The sequence below is a fragment of the Erithacus rubecula genome (assembly GCF_903797595.1).
Source record: "Erithacus rubecula genome assembly, chromosome: 5".
NCBI classification, from domain to species: Eukaryota; Metazoa; Chordata; class Aves; order Passeriformes; family Muscicapidae; genus Erithacus; species Erithacus rubecula.
The window spans coordinates 4,549,825-4,571,887 of record NC_136687.1 but is presented as its reverse complement, the minus strand read 5'-3'; the positions used below and the strand labels follow the sequence as shown (position 1 = coordinate 4,571,887).

Sequence of the window (22,063 nt, the reverse complement as noted above, 5' to 3'; positions counted from 1 at the left end):
TTGCAAGAGTTGGGCTCATGAAAATATTACACATTTCAATCTATCCTCATTATTGACCAAACAGACAAGTAATTAATTTTCATTGTCATTAATTTTCATTTTAATTTCATTAATTTCATTTTGAAATTGATAGAGTATTTTAAGAGAATGTTATTAATTGATATCAAAACATGAAAAACAGTTTGGTGACATTTACAGTTAGGATTGATTTTGTTTGCTTCTGCAGGACTGAAATCAGCAGCAATCAAAACATAAGGGCTGAGACATTAAAAAAGGGAATGAAAGGAATGACTAATTAGGTAGTAACTTTTCTGGTTTATGCTTCAAAGCCAGTCACTAAGTAGAGCCTCTCAAATTATACCTAAGAACATGAAAAATTTAAAATTCTTCATCTTCTGTTCTAATATAAGACCATCATCACAAAACTGGTTCAAAAATCAGCATAACAATATCCCAACTCCTTCTTACATCCATTGTACAATCTGTTCAATCCTCTTTAATGGGCAAACCAGACTCAATTTAGGGAATTTTTAAGCAATAGGATTTTTGTCAATGAATACAACTGCTAATCATCAATTCTAATATTGGAAAGAAAATAAATAACTGATGAGTAAACTTGTCTCTTACCAGCTTACCTACTGTGGCTAAGGAGGCCCACAAATCCCCCAAGGTGTCCCTACTCAGGGATTCTCCCTCCCAAGTCTCCTTATCAAAGCATGATATCTTCAGATCCTTCCCATGCTTTCAAATATCTCAAATATTGGAAACAATAAACCATTAAAAAGAAATTTTGAAAATAACTTTATCTGTTTATATAAAACATGATGGACAAATCTTCTTAAAATCAACAGTGGATCAAGACTCATCTCAATAATAGTTAAGGGGGGAAATGGTAATGCAAAGAAACAAAGCTAAGGAGAGTTAGTTGTGAATCCCATTGTGCACAAAGGACACCACTACAAATGTTGTACAGTCAAATTGCTGCCTTACAACTGCATTCCAAGGTATTTTTATCCATCCAAAACACAGAGCACTTCTTAATACAAAAACAAATTGGAAACATATTCTCTTGTGACATGAAGAATTTGTTCAAGCAACCTGGAAAATACATGAACATCCTCTAGTCAGAGGCCCTCCAGAAACTGCAGTGTGGTAAAGGACTGCCTGGGCTCCATGGAATGACAGGATCATCCAGTTCCAACCCCCTGCCATGGGCAGGGACACCTTCCACTATCCAGGCTGCTCCAAGTCCTGTCCAACCAGCTCATGTCCAGCCTCTCATCCACCAGCACCCCAAGTCCTTCTCCTCAGGGCTAATCTCAATCCATTCTGTGCTCAGCCTGGATTTGTGCTTGGGATTGCCCTGACACAGGTGCAGGACCTTGATGGACTTGGTGAGGTTAACTTTCCAATGTCTTCTGCAGAAATGAATCCAAAATTTTTGGCTGCATTTTAACCACAGGTTTAACAGATCAGGAAAGCTAATAACCTGCCTAGATGTTGAAATCAGATTTAAAGTCTATACAAGGAAAGTAAAAAGCCTTTCATCTGGATGGCTCCATTTGCCTATATTGACAAAATACTCAGGAAAAGTGGGGAAAGAACAAAAGACAAGTTCTCCCAAAGGAACTGTATCTGACTGGAAAACCTCCTTCTATGACACAATGAAGGTTGAAATACTTTCTTAAAGCATTTTTATTCAGCAGTACATGACGAAAATCTTTAAAACCTTTAAAAATTCCAGTGATGTTAATGATCTGAGGGAGATTTACTAGGAACATGCTAAAGCATGAGAGACTCTTCTTATTATTTGTGGCAAGTCATTCTTGGATGTTTATCTTCAAATAATTTCCTGATCACCATCCTACCACTTCCTATCACAAGACATAATGAGATAGCATCAAGGGAGCTGCTGCAGATTAGGGACTGATATCTCACCAGGGAAAAATATGAAGCTAAATTTAAGAATTAGAGACTTCTGCCAAGTCTTTATTTACCTACCCCTATATAAATCCCACAGTAAAGTTGGCATTTTAACATATTTAAATGCTTGAGAAACCTTCTTTGAATATTATCTGCTTAGTGCCTATTACTATTGAATTAAAAAGCATTTGACATCTGTTTTAATGAACAGTCAGTTGTTTTGGTTAATTGAAGAATACATTTGTGATGGCAGAAAAAGTTTAGCTTATAATATCATTATAAACACCTACAACAGGATATTGATTACATTAGTGCATAATACATCTTACAAAATGAACTTTGGTTGGAAAGGCTTCTTTATCAGACAACAAAAATTTAAAACAAAGTTCTCTGAGCTGCAGTTCATTGAAAACGAGAACTTATTACTGAATCCTATTTGTGTGGACACAATTGCTAAAAAGTGAAACAAGGAGCAAAGGAGAAATTTGGAGTAGTTGACACAAACTCTCAAAGGCACCAACAGGATGACAGGTGAAAATTATTTTTCCTGGAGCCAGGAATACCACCACACAACATTAGTGTCCTAGGGGCATCATGATTTTTCTATCCTTGCCTTGTGAGACTACTTGTGTTTTCTACTAATTGTTTAATGGGTCACTCCTACATCCTCTTTGCAACATCAGCTCATAAAATCATTAACAACCTCACATAATTGTGTCTACTTGAGCACTTTTTTCTTTTAGGAAGGATACACATAGTTAGACTACAATTTCCTGTTAACCTTGGGTCATCCAGATTCAAAAGAAATGGTTTCAGCACAAATACAGTCCAATTATCAGCTTAACTAGAGATACTCAGACTGTAACACCATCACTTCCCCTCAGCATCATTCACAGAAACCTTTTTGGACATTAACAGTGCCTGCTAAAATAATATTATAGGGAAAGAATTCTTACTGAGGTTCTAAATGACAGTTCAATGTTCAAAATAGGAATATTCTCTTAATTTCACATCTGCCTTAGCACCCACTTTTCTAGTCAAACTTTGCAGGCTTTTCTGTGAAACCTCTTTTAGCTGCTCTCAAGTCAGTAACAGCAAAAAAACATAAATAAAACATAAACACAAGAAACATAACAAGATGTGCTTCAACACTTAAGCAGGCTGCTGATGCTTTGTGGCAGACAAAAGCAGCATCTGAATATGGAATTTTTCTGAATCACAAATGAGCCACACAAAGTGAATGCCCCAGCCAAGAAGGAAAAAATGGGTGACTTAAAATATTGCTATTGTGAACAGTGTGCTATTAAAAACTTTTATTTATTTCTTCCAAGAGACGCTTTTAGACCCTCTTGTCCCTTTTCCCTTTGGAGCAAATCCCAGTTTTCCCTTCCATGCTGCCTGTGTAAGATGCAGGCTTGGCTGCTCTGGATGTTCAGATGATGTCAGGCACTCCTGAGCATCTGCTGAAGCCACAAACACGCACAGTGAACAAGCTGCAGCATAACAGCAGGCAGCTGCTACTCAAAATCCCCCTTTGCACATCCCCCCTTTCACATCCTCTTCCCCAGAGGAGGATCCACACTTGAGGAAGCACTGCACCACTGCAGGAAGAAACCACATTGCACAGGACATCACAGCTGGGTGAGCTTATCTAGCACAAGCAGAAGAGATTCCTGAGCCTCTGCAAGGAAACCAAAATAAATTGGGTCTTTCCCCTTACATGGGAAGCTTGAGGAAAAATTCTTCCCTGAAATGGTCTGAAAAGGCAGGGCATAGCATTAATTTTTACTAAGGATAGAGCAGACTTACACAGCCAAGATGTTTTATATGACATCTGAATTATGCAGCAGAATACCAATGAACAACTGGCAATTATGGAACAAGGTTAATAATACAGCAGCATTTTTATCACCACTGTTATCTAACATTCCAAGACATCATCATAAAATCACACTTGAGCCTCCGGAAGCAAGAGGAGATGCCAAAACCCTCAAAATAAAGTTGCAATACAGCAAAAAACCATTGCTGTAAACAATTTTAATGCTCAAGTTCTGAACCTAAGACTTCAGGACCTAACAGGCTGCAGAGAGTGCTGATAGGATGGGTAAAGGAAGAGCCTCACCCAAGAATAACAGAGAACTTGGCTTGTCCAGCTTTGCAGAACAAGAACTGAGAGCTTCTCCTTAGATACACCAAACATGTAAACAACAAAGCCAGAACCAAACCTTTCAAACAAAAGCACAATGCTAGTACACAGGAAAAAGTGGACATAAAGAGGGAGTAGGGGCAAAAGATTTCTGAGCAGCAAAGAAACAGCCTTCCCATAGGAGTAATGGAAAATAACAGACTACACAAGTTTTAAGGAAGTCTTTAATAATTTATGAATGATATTATCAGTGAGAGCAGCTTGTGACAGGGAACTCCTCCATGATCCTGAAGTTACAGTGCATGATCCCATGTTGAGTTACAATTGTGTGGTTCTGAAGCACTGGACATTCCTGCTGGGGGTGCTTTAACCTGTTCTGTTAGAGCAACTTTCATTCAGACTTGCATGTATTTAAAAATTACACCATGACAACTTTAAATCACTGTCTGGGTCTTTTTCAGTTATTTGACCTTTATTATAACTCAGGAACTACTAAAGTCTTCTAGGGTCTCTTAATCTAAACAAATAATCTGCCTACCAAATGCTTCAACTCTGCAGCAGTCTCAGCATGTTTTGCTTCTGATGTATGCAAAGCAAACAAAACTGAACATTTTTAGCCCATTCTCCTCAGAAAAAGGAAGTTTCTGCTACCACACTGTCTTCCAACATCCTGCCCCTAACTGCCTGCCAATCATTTGGCCATTCTGCTGGAACTCTACGGAAGGAAGGATGCAAAAACTCAAAAAGTTGCAGCAAACAAGAGGAGGGATGAGCTCATTTCTTATCAGTCCAACGGAAGCAGACAATGCACCAAAATGCATTTGTGTGCTAACTCTCCAGCTGCATTTTGACCTCTTAAAAAGAAATTCCCCGAGTTTGGTTAGCAGAGAGCTTGGGAGATAGCTCCAGGTTTCCTGCTGCATGACCCAGAAGGGAGAGAGCAACCTCACTGCAGAATAAGAGATGGAATAACACAGTCTGCATGGAAAACAGCCCCTCTAAACTGATTCTGCAAAGTGCCATTATAAGCTGCAAATTAAAAACACATATCCAATTCAGAAGCATAAAAGAGCACTTATCTCGACGAGTTTTCTTTAGAGAAATAATGAATATACATCTTTATCCACCCTTTTCCCCAGAATGAGACAAAGCCAGTCAATTTCCCCCGCAGAGCTGTTTACATCCAGTAACTTTGAGAACGTTTCCTAATCATTTCCCTAACTAAAGAGAGCTACAAAATAAACATCCCTCCGCCAGAAGCCTTATATTTTGATTTTACCTATTGAAATAGAAAAAATAAATACAAAAAAATCTCAGCACAAAGGGAGAAAAAAAAAGAAACTCTCGTTAGCGAGTAGTGCTGAAGCAAATAGAAAGGTTTTGGCAATAGCAGCAGAAGCCGTATCTGGTTTGCATTCACATCACTCCAAGCATGAAAAGACAAAATCGCTCACAAAACGCCTATCGGAACCCGCAGAGAAGCAGAAGCCTATAAATTTTATTCCAGACGAACAATTCAAGACAGGCGCAGCTAAGACATCCTCACCCTCCAGCCCAAGGCTAACGCGACTCCCACCTCCCGATCCCCGCTGCTCCCTGCCTGAAAGGGAGGGACAGACCTGAAAGCGGTGGCGGTGCGGCACATCCTGCAGCCGGCTCCAGCCCAAGCCCGCAGGCCCCGCGCCGCCGCATCAGCCTGGGCCGGCGCTGTCCCCGCTGCGGCGCTGGGAGCGGTTCGGCTCGGAACCGGCTCGGAACCGGCTCGGAACCGGCTCGGAACCGGAGCGCTGCGGGAGCCCCGGCGCTGTGAGGCGCGGGCGCGCGGCCGCCCCGCCGCAGGTAGCGGAGCGGGCGCGCGGGCGGGGGCGGCACGTGGCGGCGCGCAGCCAATGGGGGCCGAGCGCGGCGGCGCGCGGGGCGGGGGCGCGCCCGCGCCGAGGGGCGGCAGCGCTGAGGGGATGCGCGAGGGCCGCGGCCCCCGCCCCGCGGCGTCTGTCACACATAAGCGCTTTCTTCACCTTTTTGTCCCTGCAATAAATGGTGGGTTCGGGGATTTTACCAGTCGCACGCACTGACGCCCCCCCCCCCCCCCCCCCCCCCCCACCAAGAGACGCGCGCCCGCCGCCCCCTCCTCATATCTGCCCCATCTCGCTGCCGGTTCCTTCACTCGGCCTCTGCGGAAAAACCAGCTCGATCTCCCCAAGTTCCAGCGTTATAGCTGTTTTTATTGTGCCTTAAACTCCCAGGAGCTTTGGTGCGTGAGGGCTTTCAGGCCTCTCCGCAGATGTTTTAGGGAGCTATCTTTTTTTTTTTTTTTTTTTTTTTTTTTTTTTTGTGATCCGACGCGCCACAAAATGCGTATTAAAAAAATAAAAATAAAAAAAAAGTCTGATTTAGTTGTAGATTCGTGTAAGCAGCTGCTTGACTTGCAAGGGAGGGAAAACGACCTTGCAAACCCATTTGACCATGGCCTTAGAAGTCACAAGTTGCAGCACCAAATAAAGAGCTGGAAAACCACCGGAGCCGAGCGAGGAAGCCGAGGCGCCGGATGAGGGAAAGCTGATGGAGCGTGAAAATGGATTAAGTCATTACAGTCCGTGTGATGTGTGAAAAACGAGGTTCACTTTCCTGGTAGATTTTAAAAGGTTTGATAAAAGACAATAAGAGAAAAACAATAAAGCAAAAGGTTATACGGCCGGAGGCTTGGCGTTCAGCTGAGAGCACGCCTGCTGTTTTGGAGACACCCCTTAAATTCATCAGCCCGTTGCATATTCATTTTCAAACTTTTCTACGAACTATTTTCCATATTCCAAGGACTGTTTTACACAGCCATTCCTTGAGTCCACCTTTTCCGAGCATGCGTGTTTCTTGGCTGTGGTTTTTAATTTATTTTCCTTAATTTTGGCTGTGATCTTCAGTTTCTGCAGATGGTTGGTGCTGGTAACTGGTATATCAGTAGCAGGAGTCTTCACTGGGTGTTATCTAATCAAGCAGTAGTTCACTTATTACAAAGACATTTTATCAGCCTATGTTACTCCTAAAGAAAATTATATCTTAAAAACTATTTCAACACCACACATATAGTACCACCTAATATTTGCAAAAAGACAATACCATAATGTGTATTTATAACATGATGCTAGGATTATTTTTTTATCTGACTTATTGCTGTGGTATTTACAAATTGTTCTCTAACCTACACAATAATGCAAAACAATCAGTGATTCCAGGCACAGCAGCTGCTAACTATTAGTGCTGGTAGTACAGTGCATAAAATACTGCAAAGGCCATGCCAGGAGAGGTAAGGGAAAGCTTGCTCTTAAAGAAAGTGGGATAAAACTGTCTCTGAGGTGCCATTCTCAATTAAAAAGGAGTGATGATTCAGTGAGAAGAGCTGCTGCACAAGGAGATTTGAAAACAAACACTGTTTTCTCAGCAATGTATAAATGTTCCTTTGCTGTAAGGAATGGATGAGCACATGTCCTGAAGCAGGATAGTGTGGATGCTTTTATACAAGATAAACATAGGCATGTTTTCTATCCTTATAATGTTCATTTCTTCACAGTTCCTGTTAAACTACAGCTCTTGCTTTCTGCAGTGGATGAGATATTGCTTCTCTGCTCTGTCAGCTGTTTGATAGTTTGAGTTGTAGTCAGGACAGACCCTTGATCACTTTTGGTATGATTCAAGAAAAAAACATATATAAATCAGAAACAAAATATTCCCTGCTCTGTTATTTCAGCTGTTGGCACAATTGAGAATTAGTGCTCCTCCATAATTGCAAGCAACTGTTCATTAGTTTGAACTGCCAGATGTAAATAAAGACCCTGACTGTACACAGGGCACACACAAGGGTGTCACAGGCCTGTCACATTGGGCTTTGGCCAGACACAACCAGGCTTTGCAAGCAGCTGCAGCACAAATGCATCTAAGATGCACTATGGTCATGTTTTGAAAGCTGATAGGAAAAGTGAAGAATCAGTTTTGAAATATGTGTCGTATATTTTGAAATACGTGTCGTATTTTTGAGGCAGGACAAAGCACAGCAGTGAATGAGGGATGCTGTGTTTTAAAGAAAGCTTAGAAGATTCTCAAGTTAGCAGTTAATTTTGTCAATAAATAGGATAAGGTCTCAGTGGACTGAAGTCCCAGAAATAAATAGGAAAAATGCAGAACTAGGAGTGCATCACCAGTCCAGCTAAGAAAGCAGGGAGATCAGAGCCTGAGAGGCAGGAAACACAATCATAAGTGACTTTAATAACTCAAATTAAGTTGGATAAATGGCACAGGAGGGGGTAGGGCTGGAGCTAATATTTTAGAAGGTATCTGTGACTGCTCATTGGGAAGCCAGAAGAGGAAAAGCAATTCCTGGTCCTAAAGAGTGTCATATTATTGACAAAGACCCATGCTGCAGCAGGAACTGTAGCATCCTTGGTTTCAACAACCTTGTAGCAATGTGACAAAATCAGTAGTATTCTGCTTTCTTTTCAAAAACAGAGGAGCAATATAAAACAAGATACACCTTTTATTAAAAGGGAGCAAATGAAAGGACTTGTAACCTCTCATATGTTAAGTACAAAATTATGAGAAAGATACAGAAAGAAGTTTCAGGGTCAGCTTGCAAAAGAAATAATAGCAAGTCTTTCTAGAACAAATCAGGGAGTCTGCTAGAATCTGACAGCCCTTTAAGGCAAATAGATGGTTTCATATACAGAAGAAACATCTGGAGAAGATACAACTATGAAAAAAAAAAGCTGAATTTATTTTTGCATTTGTGAGTGGAATAGATGAGCATGGGTAAACTCCAATAATGGGAAGCTTCTTTAAGGGGAATAATTAGGACAACATGTCTTGGATTACAGTGCAAGTATAAAAGATGAAGGAACACATTAACAAGTGAGCAGCAGCCAACTGCTGAGACCAGATGGTGTTCAACCACGGCTTGTCAAGCAGCTCAGAGACAAAGTGGTTCAGGTCCTGACTGCTGCCTCTGGCTTCTCACTTGGAGTTACCTCTCTGTCAGAGGGGTCTGGAGAGTTGCTTGTGTGACACCAGATTTTTTTTAAAGGATTTTGGAGAAGATTGTGGAAGCTGTAGACCTGGATGCCCAATTTCCTTGATAGACAAAAAAGTAGAAATTATGCTGAAGAACAGAAAAAAATTAGTGGCCACATAGAGAAGATGACACATTAGGGAAAGTCATGATGGCTTTTTTAAAGCTAATTGGTGTCTCAGGAAAGCTTTTTTTGAAGAAGTCAACAAGCTCACGGACCACAAAGATTCAGTTGATTGTCTATGATAGTTTCCAAAAGCAATCAGTAAGATTCCTCCCCAAAGGAAGTAAGAAACAAGACTGCTAATGGAAATTTGGACAAATAACTGATAGAAATTGAGGTCAGTAGTGATGTATAAGATGTGCTGCTGAAAATGAAATATTCAGGGTAGGGCTGAGAAAAACTGAATTACTTTATGTTAATAGAGTCAGTGTCAAAATGGCAGATGAAATTAAATCTGATAAGTATGAAAGACTGACATATGAGGGAAAAAAAAAAAAAAAAACCCCACAATCCTGAATTTCACATATATACTGAGGAACTTTGAGTTTTTACCAGTAGGAAAAAAAGCCTTGAAGTTGTAAAAGGTGGTTCCATGAGAAAATAAACTCAGGGCTCAGCAGCAAACAAAATGGAAATTGAGAACTGTTAAGATTATTATTAAAATTTATTAAGAGAGAAATAGAGATTAAAAGTGCCATTGTATCAATCCCTGTTTGCACCTGCATCTTTAATTACCTGTGCAGTTCTAGTTCAAATAGTATGATAGAACTAGAATAGATTAAATAAAATCATCAGAAATAGTAGGAGGGGTTTGACAGGGTTCATGGTTGACTCAGCTGGATTTCTTCAGACTTAAGGGAAGGGAAGATAATATCAAAGTCTACATAAAATCTTCAGAGATCCAAATAAGAACCAGGAACCCAGACTGTTCCCTGTCTTATCAGACACAAGAACTGAGTTACAGCAAATGAAAGGACTTGGAAGGTTCAAAACAAACAAGAGGAGATAGTGCTTCATTCAGTCTATAGTTAAGCCAGAAATCTTTGCTTCAGGATATAGTGGGCACCAAAACTTTGCATGGGCTTAAAAAGCAACTGGGAAATCAAAGACTCTTGATCTAACTCAGCAAGTTCTTGACTTGTAACATGCTGGAGCTGGAAAGCCATTTTGGGGAAGTACAAAACGTGTCTTCCCAGTTCTTTCTGTCTTCCTACTCACATCTTATCCCCCTCTGTCTGAAAGTGCTGGGGTGGCTGGAGCTTTCAGCCAACCAAATATCAGTTTTTATGGATTTAGGATTATTTTTTACCTCCCAACCCCAAATCATCTAATTGTTATAATCTCCCTAAAGTACTTCTAGTCATTAAGTAATTGCATAAGGTTTTGCACTGCCTTTTTGTTTTGCCTTTCACTGTATTCACTGCTTTTAGTACTATATTTAAGCCCACAGGGATTTTTGGCACTGCTTACTGTTTTGAAAAAAAAAAAAAAATCCCTCATTAAAATCTTTCAAGTGTTCTTCCCAGAAGCATTAAAACCAAATTATCGCTTGCAGGTGTAGTGCCTTTCTCATTTCTGGGAGAATGCAAGTTGTCAGCACAATCCTAAATACAACCTACATGGAAGGAATGATGTTATAGGTAGTGTGCTGCTCTGCAGCAAAACAATACATTGTACAGTGGAGAAGCCAGAGGTCCAAAAGGGTGGATGCAAAGCAGTTGTTATTCTTCAATCATCTAAGCTGGCTTTGTGAATTAATGTGAAACAATATAAATATTCATACTTCCCATTTGATCTGGTGCAGACAGGCTTAGGACTGTTGGAGTACAGAAGTAGCAATACAAATACTTAATTTATAATGATAGTAGACCAGGTATGATTTGTGTCCTTTTGAGTTTCTTTTTCCTAGCAGAAAATATTTTCATGCAGTTCAGTGTTTTAAGTCTATTAATAATCATACAAAGCCTTAACAGCAGAGATTGTAATGTATATATTAATAATGCATTTGCAGAGAAAAATATATTAATGCTTTTCTAAATGCTCAATTAAGCAATTACCTAATGCCATAAAGCATTAGTAAAAGAGAGCAAGTATAACTTTAAATCGTTCTGTGATACTGTAGATGTCTAAGAGCTTTTCTAAGAAATCTTAGAGAGGAGCACATGGACTGAAGCAGTCTGTGAGGAGAGAAGCATCCAGCCCACTGTGAAAAACAGCTTTGGGAGGCTGTCACAGCTCCTCCTCTGTGGCTTAGCTTGCCAGGGAGTGTACCATGGCCACAAGACTATCTGTGGTCTGCCACTTCCAGAAATATTAAATACAGTCATAGCAGCCTGAGTCAAAAAGACTTTTCTAGTTTATTCTTCTTTCTCCCTTGCCCCAGCGCTTCCTGGAAATGTCCAGATTAAAATAGAAAACTGAATCAATCCAAAACATCAAGCAAAATGAACAGTCTGTAGATTTGTTTAGCAAGCTTTCTTTTGTATTTAAGAGAATTTTAGCTTTCTTGTTCTAGAGCATTATTAATTCCTGTGCAGTTTCTGCAGCAATTATCTTTAAAATGCAATAAAAATCCCTGACACAGTTCATCAGTTTGTTCTGAATTTGGTTTAGGCAAATGAGTAGATTTCTTCAGAGTAAAGTGTAAGCCTGCCGGTTTAAATTTCAACACTGTGGTTTTGATCACCCTGTTTGCTTAGTACATCCCCTGTAACCTTTGGTATATATGAAGCAGGGACCTAAAAAAAGTGTTGTTGAATAAATGTTGTATGTACACACCATATTCTGTTTTGTTCTATTCTTTATCAGCTAAACAAACTTTCACAGCACATTGTCTACCATTTTGTAGATAAGCTACTCTGTAAAGAAATCACACACATTAGAAACATATGGTAATTTGAGTTAGAATGGATTTCAGTAGGTCCCTTCTCCAACCTCCTTAAGGCAGGGTTGGCTCTGAGGTCAGACCAAGTTACTCAACATCTTATCCAGCTGGGACTTGAAAATATCCAAGGATGGAGTTTGCACAACCTCCCTGGGCAAGCTGCCCCACTGCTTGACTGTTGACACAGTAAAAAAAGCTTTTTCTTATATCTAGTCAGAATCTTCTGTGTTTCAACTGATGCCCATGTTTTCTTCATCCTCCCACCATGGATCTCCTTCTTTTCAATGACCTCCTCACAGGAGGGCTGCAATAAGATCTCTCAAGCAATCCCTTACTTTTACCTTCATCTTTTCCTGTGTACATTTAAATGTCATAGATTAGTTTCTTGCAGCTAAGTTGTGGCAAGCCTGTGTTAATTCATGCCCATGCTCAGACACACAAAACACAATCTATCTAGGGTACCAACTTCACAAGGCAGAACCAGTGTCTTCACTGATTCAGCCTCCTGTGAAAGGCTGAAAAGCACTGGTGAGAAAACCACTGCTCTACTCTTCACAGCAGCTTTGCTTGAGGTAAACCAGATCTGCAGTGAAGAAGGAGAGTCTAACAAGGCTGTGATTGAAGGAAACCTCCTGTCCCTTCCTCTTGGCAGCCTCCAAGAGCACTGCTGATGTTCCAGATGAGCCAGAGGCAAAAGATACTTCCTTAGTGTGAGGTACAGAATGGCAACTTGCTGTAAGTAAGCTGAGCTGCCACAGAGAGTTAATGGATAAAATAGAGAACTGCACTGAGGCTGCAGCTGCCCTGCACAAACACTGTCATGCTGATGTGGACATAAAACTGTTGTAGAAGAGGAAAGTGCTTTATTAGCTTCAGGGCAGAATGGCATATTTTCAGGCAGAAGTTAGACCTGGAAAACTGTGTAAATATGTCAAGATGAACATGACTGGCATCATCACCAGTCCTTTATTAAAAACTTTTCATGCTTTTTTTCAGTGAACTTCTCTCATGCAACTCTGACTCCTTTCCTCACAGGCAGCTCCACACAGCACTGACTCCTCTCCTCTCTGCAAGTTTCCTTCTTCCTTCTGCATAACTGGCTAAACCCCAAGCTGTCCCTTAGCCTGTCTGTCCCTCACACATCATCTTCTTACCTTGTGTGTCCCTTGCACAGCCACATGTCCCTTACCTCCTCACAGCACAGCCAGCAGACTCCATCCCAAACTGCAATAGACTCTGGTCTCAAGCTGCCACTGCAGGTTGTGGCTACTCTTCTGTAGCACCCATCCTCATCAGGCAGGCAAGGCTGTCTCTACTCCTTGGTCATCAGTACAGCTGCAATTCATGGGGGAAGATTGCCTCCTGCACTATGCTTACAACCTCTCCTCCCACAGAAAACTGAGCAGATGAGCAAGCTGTTGATTGCATTAGTTTATGCTCTCTCAAAAGTGTTTTTACCTAATATGAAGTCTAAGTTCACTCTGTGTGAGCATAACACATAGTGCATAACTGGGCAGCAATGCTACAGCTGCAGGTACATCTGCAGGGCAGGTGTAAGAGCCTAAAATGAGGGATGTGGAACTCCAGACAGGCTCTTTAAAATGCTGTTTATTGTATCCAAATGATGCAGCAATTCATGGGTCATGGGTGACAAGAGCCCAGCCCACAGCCTTTTCAGACACAGCTGTGGGTTCATCTGAAAGTTTCTTCTAGTTCTGGTTACAATGCATTATATATAATATATTATATATATATATATCTTTTCATTACAGAGCATCTTAAAACATGACAACCAATCAATACCTTTACTATTACCTATAGCTACTAACATTACCATATCCATGTTATGATTTTCCAATCACAAAAGGTTAGTGTGTTACAGTTTAAGCTAGAAGTTGTTTTTCAGTTTTCTTGCAGTGGAAAATTCGGAGATCCTTTCTCTACTTGCAACATGGTATTTTTGTTTGTCTGTGAAAATCTTTCTTCTTGGTCAAAACATCTTTTGTTTGAGGTGGATTTATCCTTTGCTCTAAGTCATAAAAGCCCTTTCCAACTCACCTGCTCTTTGCCTACTTAGTTACCCAGTAAAATTCACTCAGCAATTCTTTTCCTCTACATCAGAACTTGCTATCATTTCTGTACCTTCTTCAGATTCTACATTCAAAAATCTTTCTGTTATACATACATATCTGTGAGACCTTCCTGTCAACTCCTCATGCTTCCCAACAGGCAAGTCCCAGGAGATGTCCTGAGATCAAAGTGTGTGTCTTTGCTTTGGGAAGAAGGAGATTTTTGCTTATGTGAGATACTGAAGGGTGACCCTTGACCTCCAACCAACCAAACACACCCAAACACGTCTGTTTCTGTTTCTGTTTACATGTGTTGTGTTTTCTCTGCTTTCTGCAAGCCCAAAGGAGTAATGAGGAGCAGGAAAGAGCTGATTTAGCATTGCCTGACAGATGCAAGAGCAATTACCAGAACCTATCAAGGCTTTTCTCAGCTGCAGAAAGTGTGAAGAGTGTATTTTGACAATGTGCCACAGGCAGACAGGGTCCTGCTTTGTGTTTTGTTGTGAAAAAATAGTGCCTGGCTGTGTCAAGAGTTTATGCAGGGTTTTCAGGATCTGCTGAGGAGCTGTTACTGAAGGGTTTCTTTTATTTCTCTGAACTGCATAACAAATTAAATAAAACATGCTCTGCACTGCACACAGTTTTACTGTGCCATAATAGGAATCAGAGCAGGATAAAACAATTAAAAGACTTGAAAAAGAACAGGCAAAATGGAGACTGTGTGAGGGACAAATCAGAGCAGTCCTTTTCATACTGTGGAGATGTGAGGCTGCTCTCTGGTGTCCAGAGAAGGACACAAGCTCTGAGAGAATGGGGTTATTGGTGCTGCACTGGGCACTTCTCATATAACCAGCCACAGAAATCCCTTAAGTGATCCCTTTTCTCCAGAAACAAGGCTGTTTTCCTCAAAGACTTGCCCCAGCAAACATCCATTCCCCCAGCTGTGCCAAGCCCAGCAAGGGCAGCGTGGTCTGGGACCTGCCTGTCTGCCATCATATGGTCAGATGTGTAGATCACTCATGACAAGATCATCTTCTGTCCAGGTCCAAACCATCTTCTTCATTATTACTTTCTTTTCCCCCATTCTCAGGCTCAGGTTTGCTTTTGAGCAGTATTTATCAAGACAGGCCACTCCAAGTCATTGTTAAATCAGATTATTTTGGTTCAATACCTCTGAGGAAAAAAATGTCCATGCAATTTTCTCTGTAAATCTGGAAAGGTGTTAGAGCAAGGACCAGTGGGTGCCCATGTCTTGCCCTAAAAATACAGAGGTAGGAGGCAAGGTGTGTGTTTAGCACTGGGGCTCAGCAGTGCTTCTAGGATCCCCCTTTGGAGAGTGGGATCACCTGCCATCCTCTCTGCTGCAGTAACACCACCAACACTTCCTGCATGTGGAAGATATCCTGAGAGCAGAAATGAAGCTGCTCCTCCTAGAAATGCACAAATGTTAAACCACACTTGCTCCCTAATGACACTGGAGTTGTGCCAGAGCTGTGCCTGTGCCAGGATAAATCATCCCTGAAAGCTGAGAGGAGCCTTGGTTGCCAGCTAGGCTGGTTCAAAACCAAGTGCTTTGAGTCAACACATGCCAGTTTTACCTTTCCCACTGTTGCCAAATGACTTGCTTAAGATGTGGCATTTCAGATGGAGAAGAAGACTTATGTGGTTTTGATGCTGTAATAGATTTATAAAAATTTCTTCCTGCCAAAGCATGTAACCTGAAAACCCAGTTGCAGGATTGCTTGAAGGCATCTTTGGACCTTCTCCATGCTTTGGATGTTCCATCTGTATGTTTTAACTTTGACTTAAATTTGCATTGTCTATTCTTTCTATTTTTGGTTCCCTTCTGTTTTTATTTCTGTTTAAAAAAACAAACCAAACCAAAACAAAAAGAAGCATCTTTGGAATGTGTATTTTGTTGGAATACTCTGCTGCAAGGTTTGCTGAAAGATTGTAGCTAAAGGTCCTGGGCATTTAGATGCTTCCTCAGTGAAGCAGCAATACAAGTACATCTCTATGGTCAGACCAAGAGGAAATACTGCAGGTTTAGTCTTTGCTTTTGAGGGTGGGCTGAATGGGAAACCATCAAAACAATTTGTGGGAAGTGTACTGTGTTTTAAAACACAAGCAGAAACACATTTTGTTGTTTTTGCATTGTTTGTTATCAGAAAAAAGCTGACATTCACCTTTCTTGAATATTGTTTTTAAGCCTTTCATAGCAGCACATGTGGTCTCCATGGGCTGACAGCTACAGGAGTTCTACAGGGACAGGGGGAATACTTAGGAAGGACTGATGTACTCTGGAGCAGGTGAATGTGGCAGCAGCTCACGTTGCCTTGCTTTGCTGAGAGCTCTCTGCCTTGCAGACACAGAAGGATGTCACAGAGTCTCTTGTAATGAATCCCAAGGGCTGCCCATCCCTGCCCTGCACAGCAGCACCAAGTGTGAGAGAGGGACACCAGGGCTTTTCCTGGCTTTTCCCTTCCCCCCAGCAGTGCAGCAGTATCATCCCCTCCACCAGCATTGCTCTTTCCCTGCTATATTCCCTTTTTGTTCATTATCCCTTCTATCCAAACAGCAATTCCCATCTCTCTGGCAGTGCCTGCAGTGCTTCCTTCTGTGGCAATCTGAGCTGAGCCAAGAAATTTCCTTCTCTGGGATGCAATCCGAGGTCAACCCAAGCCTTTTTTATTTTGAAATGAGACTTTAACTGGCCAGGAATCTGTTTGCTGAGAATGGTAGCAAAAAGAGGAGTCTTTCCAAAATGTGTGGAAAGTAATAACGTGGTAGAGATACTGGTTGTAAAATGCACTTTTACAGACTGTTTTCTTTCCTCTGATTAGAAACCAGCGATCCCTTTCTTAGCCCTAAAGTTAGTTTTTATAAGTAATTCCTTTTGTAGGCCTAGGGTGGTGTTTAACACTTCAAGCAGAGCAGAGCTAAGGCTTGGCAGCAGCACAGCAGGCACCAGATGAGCTCAATGACAATGAGGTTGTGCCTCTGAAAGTGCTTCCAGTTCACTTGTCAGGAGGTTTTCTGGCACAGCTGAAAGCATGACAACAGGCAGCAAGCTTTGTCAGTGGGACTTCAGGGATGTCAGCCTGGCCCTTGGTGCTAATAATCCCTTGTAAAGATTATTACTGCTTTAATTAGGGGTATGAACTTTTCTGTTTGCATGAGGTTTTCTTTCACAGAGGCATCCTCCCAGGAAAAGCCACAAATATTTTAGTATAAACATCCTGACATCATTATAGTTTATTTCCCTCCCCAAATGGAAGTCCATTTATGTCACTATTAAATGCTTACTGTTCTGAAGTTTACTAGTTTAAAAGCATTAGAGAGAAAGCAATGCATTAACTAGCATGAAGGTGAAGTGGCTTCAGGGGAAATCCAGAATTGCTTTTTATCCTAATTTTCTGTTCCAAAACGAGCAGCAAGCACTAAAGACATTCACCACTATTGTGACCATAGGGGCCAGGCTCAGTCTTTAAATGAAAACATGTTTTCTGTGACTTATTTTGAGTGAAATATTGGTGGGACATGCTCCCAGAGCATTTGCTGTCCCCAGCAGACTGCACTCACTGTGGTTATGTTGACAAACATCTACCACAGCCAGCAAGGAAAAGAAATTATAAAATTCATTGCAAATGTCCCCCTTGATTTTAGGAGATGTTTGATGCAACACATATGATTGTGGGGTCTTCTCACCCTGCTGCAGAACTTTCTACATGAAGGAGAGTCAATCCCACCTTAAACATGCCTTTCTCTCTTGGCTGCTGCCAAAGGAAGCCCAGAATGCCTGGCTCAAATATCCACATCACTGTGGGAGGCCTGGAGGCTGAGTCAGATAAACCTCAAGGCAAAGCAGCATCAAATTTCAGATAAACAAGGTCAGGCAAGCAGATACACAGACTTTGTCTTAAGTCTTGAACAAGGTTGAAGAGAATTAAATGACCAGAATGGAAAAGAAAACTGGGGGGGAAAAAGCTCATTTAATAAGTCATTACAGGAACAAGGATCTGCAGGACTGGAGATGAAAAATGTGATGTTTCAGATGGCTCATGCATGACTGTGGCAGTGAGTCATCTCATCACAGCTTTTCTTCAGCAGCAGCAGCAAGCAGAGATGTAAAAATTAATCCAAGTTCATAGGGAGTCACCAGTTTGCAAACCACACAGAAAAGCCAGGGAATACAGCTATTTAAATCAGGTTAGAGTTATAAATGTTGCTGATAAAATAATGTATTCTTTAGTAATTATATTTATATTGATGTACTGCTGATCACTTACCCTGTGTTGGGAAGGGTGTTTCTTGCTTCTGGTGAAAGATATGAAGAGTAAGGTGGATAACTCTTGGAAAATGAAGTGTTTGGCTTTTTTTTCAATCAATATTGCTACTATTTAATTAGTGGTAAGAAGACAGAGCTTAGTTTACTTACCAGCCACCTTCACTTATCCCTACCAAAAAAAGTGGAGTTTTAATACAGCAGAAACTCTTGTAAAAGGTCTGGTAAAGATACATTCTAATTCAATGTAAGCACCCTTGGTGCTTCCTGTCCCTGCAAATGACAGTTTGACATTGCTTGTGTCATGCCATCCTTCACTGGCAATGAAGCTGGGACAAAGAGAACTTCCATTAAAATCCCAGAAGTCTCAGACATGAAAACTTCTCAGCACCAGCTTCAAAACCCCCCAGAAGGGCTGGGTAAAGACAATGGTTGTTGGTATAGGTCTTGCTTTAGCACCTGAGAGCAACAACTCCATTTTCTTTTTAACTTCTAAAGACTACAATTTGTTTTGCAGTAAATCTGCCATTGGTTTTCATTAAACAAAGATCATCTAATAAAAAAAAAAAGCTTAAAAATTTTATGACCCTTTATCATCAGTAACACACTAAAAATGGTATTGCACATATCCCTTTAAGTGACATTTCTCCAGCCATCCTGTAGCAAATTGAGACAAATCAGCACCTTGCTCCTCTGGCTGTCTGCTTAAAATCACACTGTCAAAAATATCTGCAACAACAAGTTTTAGCTGGGACTCAGGTTTGTCATCTAATACCAACCATCATGTCATTGTTTTACACTTAACCTGATGCTCTGCATACAGTGATCAGATCCTTTTCTGTTCCCCATTCTGAGAGCAAGATGTGGTGTCCCTAGGCATCAGTGGTGGTCCTTGTGAAGTATAGTTGTTCCCCAATAGGTAATAAAAATAATTCAGAAATAAGCCTGATTTTTAAGGATAGTTTACTTTGTTCAGACCTGCCAGGTAGGGCCCATGCAGTTCTCTGATGTTGAATTTTGACTCAGCTACAGCTACTTTTTGTCTCTGCAGGCTCTCAAAGAATGTATGAGGAGATTTCAGTATACAACTGGAACAAAAAAATCTCACCTCCCTGATGTGATTGACTTTCTCCTCACAGCTTGGCAGCATCCCTTTGGTGTGACTGCCATGTGAGTGTCTCCTGCATTAACCACACTGCTCCCCAGCCTGCACAGTGCACCTGGCTCTGCTCAGACACCCTCAGTGCCTGGCCCTGCTTCCAGCAGCTTTCTGGACATGCCTTCTGTTGGCCTTCAGCCTGCTTGCTGTGTCACACTGTACAATGGAGGCAGCCCACAAGTGAAGCAGAAAGTGTTTGCTCTCTTCTTCCATGCTTTGGCTGTCAGTCAGGTGTATTGAGCAACTAGACTTCCAGCAAGCACCTTGCTCCTTAAATCCTCCTTTCCCAGGCAGCAGTTCTGGGACTATCACAGCAGCAGTGACTGTCACCTTCTCATCCCTCAGTTTCTATTGTTCATGAGCAAGAATTCTGCACCAGAACCTGTTTTCTCTGTAGCAAGACCTTATTCAGCAGACTGCACAGTGACCTGGCACTGCTTCTGGTAACAGCATGAGCAGACACACACTCTCCTGTCCCTGACAGAGCTGGGGCTGTAAAAGGCTCTGCTGACTCTTATCCTCCCTTAATGGTGTCACCCAGGTGACCTCTTCCCACATTTCACAAGGATGAGGTTTCTTCTCTGCACCTGCCTGCCATACCACTGCTTCATCACCACGGGCATGGTCTGCAGGCTTGTTCTGGCTGTGGTTTCTGCCCAGGAGCTTTCCTGACCAGGACAGCAGCAGATACTTGTCTGGTGTCCATTTGGAGTAGCCCAGTGGCTGTTCCCATCTCCTCCTCACTCATTGCCTGCTTCTATTTCTCCTAGGGCTTTATCTCCACATGCTTGCTTGATTTTCTACTTCTCTCATTTGGGTTTATGTTTAGCTTTCTGATTTCTGGAGGAGAGAGTTGATACTTGTCTGGAAAGGGGACAGGAGGGAACTGGTGGTGATGTCTTTATGGACTAGTTGGAGAAGAATTCAGTTCATCAAAGGAATGAGGAGGCAATGAGTGGCAGGGTTGCCAGTTCCAGAGGGGTAGAGCAACACAACAAAGATTTCCCAATCCCTTCAACCTTGTCTTCTGTAACTCAGATACATCCCTCAGCAAATGTACTTATTAAACCCTAATTAATGACATCTTGGAGGTTTGGAGGGCCCTCTCCCATCCAGCCCACTCACTGCTATGTCATGATAATTTTGACTTTACTGATTAACAGCACCAATTACTAATCAGGGATGGAAGCATTGGTTAAAATGATAAAAAGTTGATTAAAAAAAGGTATGTTTACTTTATCAAAAGTTGATAAAAGTGTAAGTATGTACCTTCACTCCTTCTCTCCTTTCAGGAAGAAGAGAAAAGCAAGCCCTTCATTAAAGTGCTAAAGGCCACTTTAATGGTAAAGAAAGAGCAGCAGAAGAAATGGGGTGAGCTGAATCTGAACTAACTCAGATGGGAAGCTCAGATGGTATTTGCAGCTATATCCATGGGTAGTTTGCACCAGCATGTTCCCCATTCCTCCAAGGTTTTAAGTGTAGCTGCACTACAAGGGTTCTTAACCTGTCTCAACTCTTTGTTAAATTGTTTTAGCTTCTGCCTGCAAATTACCTAATTCTAGTGCAATTGATTTAAGGGTTAGATTTGGTCAAGTACATCTCCATTATGTATTCTTACTGCTTTAATTAGGTCAATTTAAAATCAGTTTAGAAAAGTTGCATTGACTGGTTTAGTTAATGTAGATCAGAGTCTAGATAGCATGAAAGAGCAAAATAATTCAGTCAGTCATCAATTGGTCATTTTTTATAGCCAGATATCAGATGGCTCCACCAGGACATTTGTTGAAGCAAGAATCACCCTGCTTTGTACACTGCCCACAGCCTGATGGCACAGTTAGTTAATGAGGATCAGACCTGAAACCTAAAGCAGCTCTTTGGCCTTTAAGAAGGGCATGTAGAGGAAAGCACTTCCAGAATCACCTGCACTGCACTGGATGCTGGTGGATCCAGAGGCAGGGAGGACCATCACATAGTGCTCACTCCAAATTCAGCTCTCCACTGCAAGGGATAACCCAGCACCTCAGCCACAAAACCTAAACACAAAGGATAATAGTTCAGACTGAAAGAAAAGGAAATATTTCCACCTCCTGCCTCAAGCTAGGGCTAACTATGGCAATGGCATTTCTGAGGAGCTAAACCTGCCAGAAAGGGGATGGAGGTGATGGAAAAGAGAAGCTGTGAAGACCACTGGGCAGAAACTCTGGGGTTCTTATCTCCCAGCCCAGCAGTCTGAACAAAGAAGTGCATGAAATAACAGGCTGCACCGAGCACTGGGGCAAGGCAAAATCAGAGTGATCATCAAGGGGCAGAAAACCAGGAAAACTCCATGGCTGGCTACAAGGGTCTGTAGTATGGTCTTGTTCCCCAGAAAAAGAGACATCCTTCTGAAAGCTCATTTCCCCCCAGAGTTGTAGAAACTTGGGGAGCAAAACCACTGAGCAAAGACACAGTTCTTTTTGTTTCAACACTGTCAGTGTCAATGGCCAAAGCCTATAAAAAAGACAAAGATAATATTGAAACAACTTCTCAAATTATAAGAT

At 41.5% G+C, this 22,063-nt stretch overlaps 1 protein-coding gene across 7 annotated transcripts in view; it reads right to left on the bottom strand.

Annotated features, from left to right (window-relative positions):
* ST3GAL5 (ST3 beta-galactoside alpha-2,3-sialyltransferase 5) overlaps positions 1-13,265 on the bottom strand; it is a 29,741-nt gene extending 16,476 nt beyond the window's left edge. For 2 of the 7 annotated variants that reach the window (XM_079306058.1, XM_079306059.1), the window contains exon 1: positions 5,689-5,824. In XM_079306058.1, the coding sequence (XP_079162184.1) occupies positions 5,689-5,761 (73 nt within the window). In that variant the 5' untranslated portion in view covers positions 5,762-5,824. Of the gene's footprint in view, positions 1-5,523; positions 5,548-5,688; positions 5,912-13,199 lie in introns of those variants that run through there. The other 5 variants (XM_079306063.1, XM_079306061.1, XM_079306064.1 and 2 more) reach the window with 5 other exon arrangements.
* Between the last annotated feature and the right edge of the window lie 8,798 nt (positions 13,266-22,063).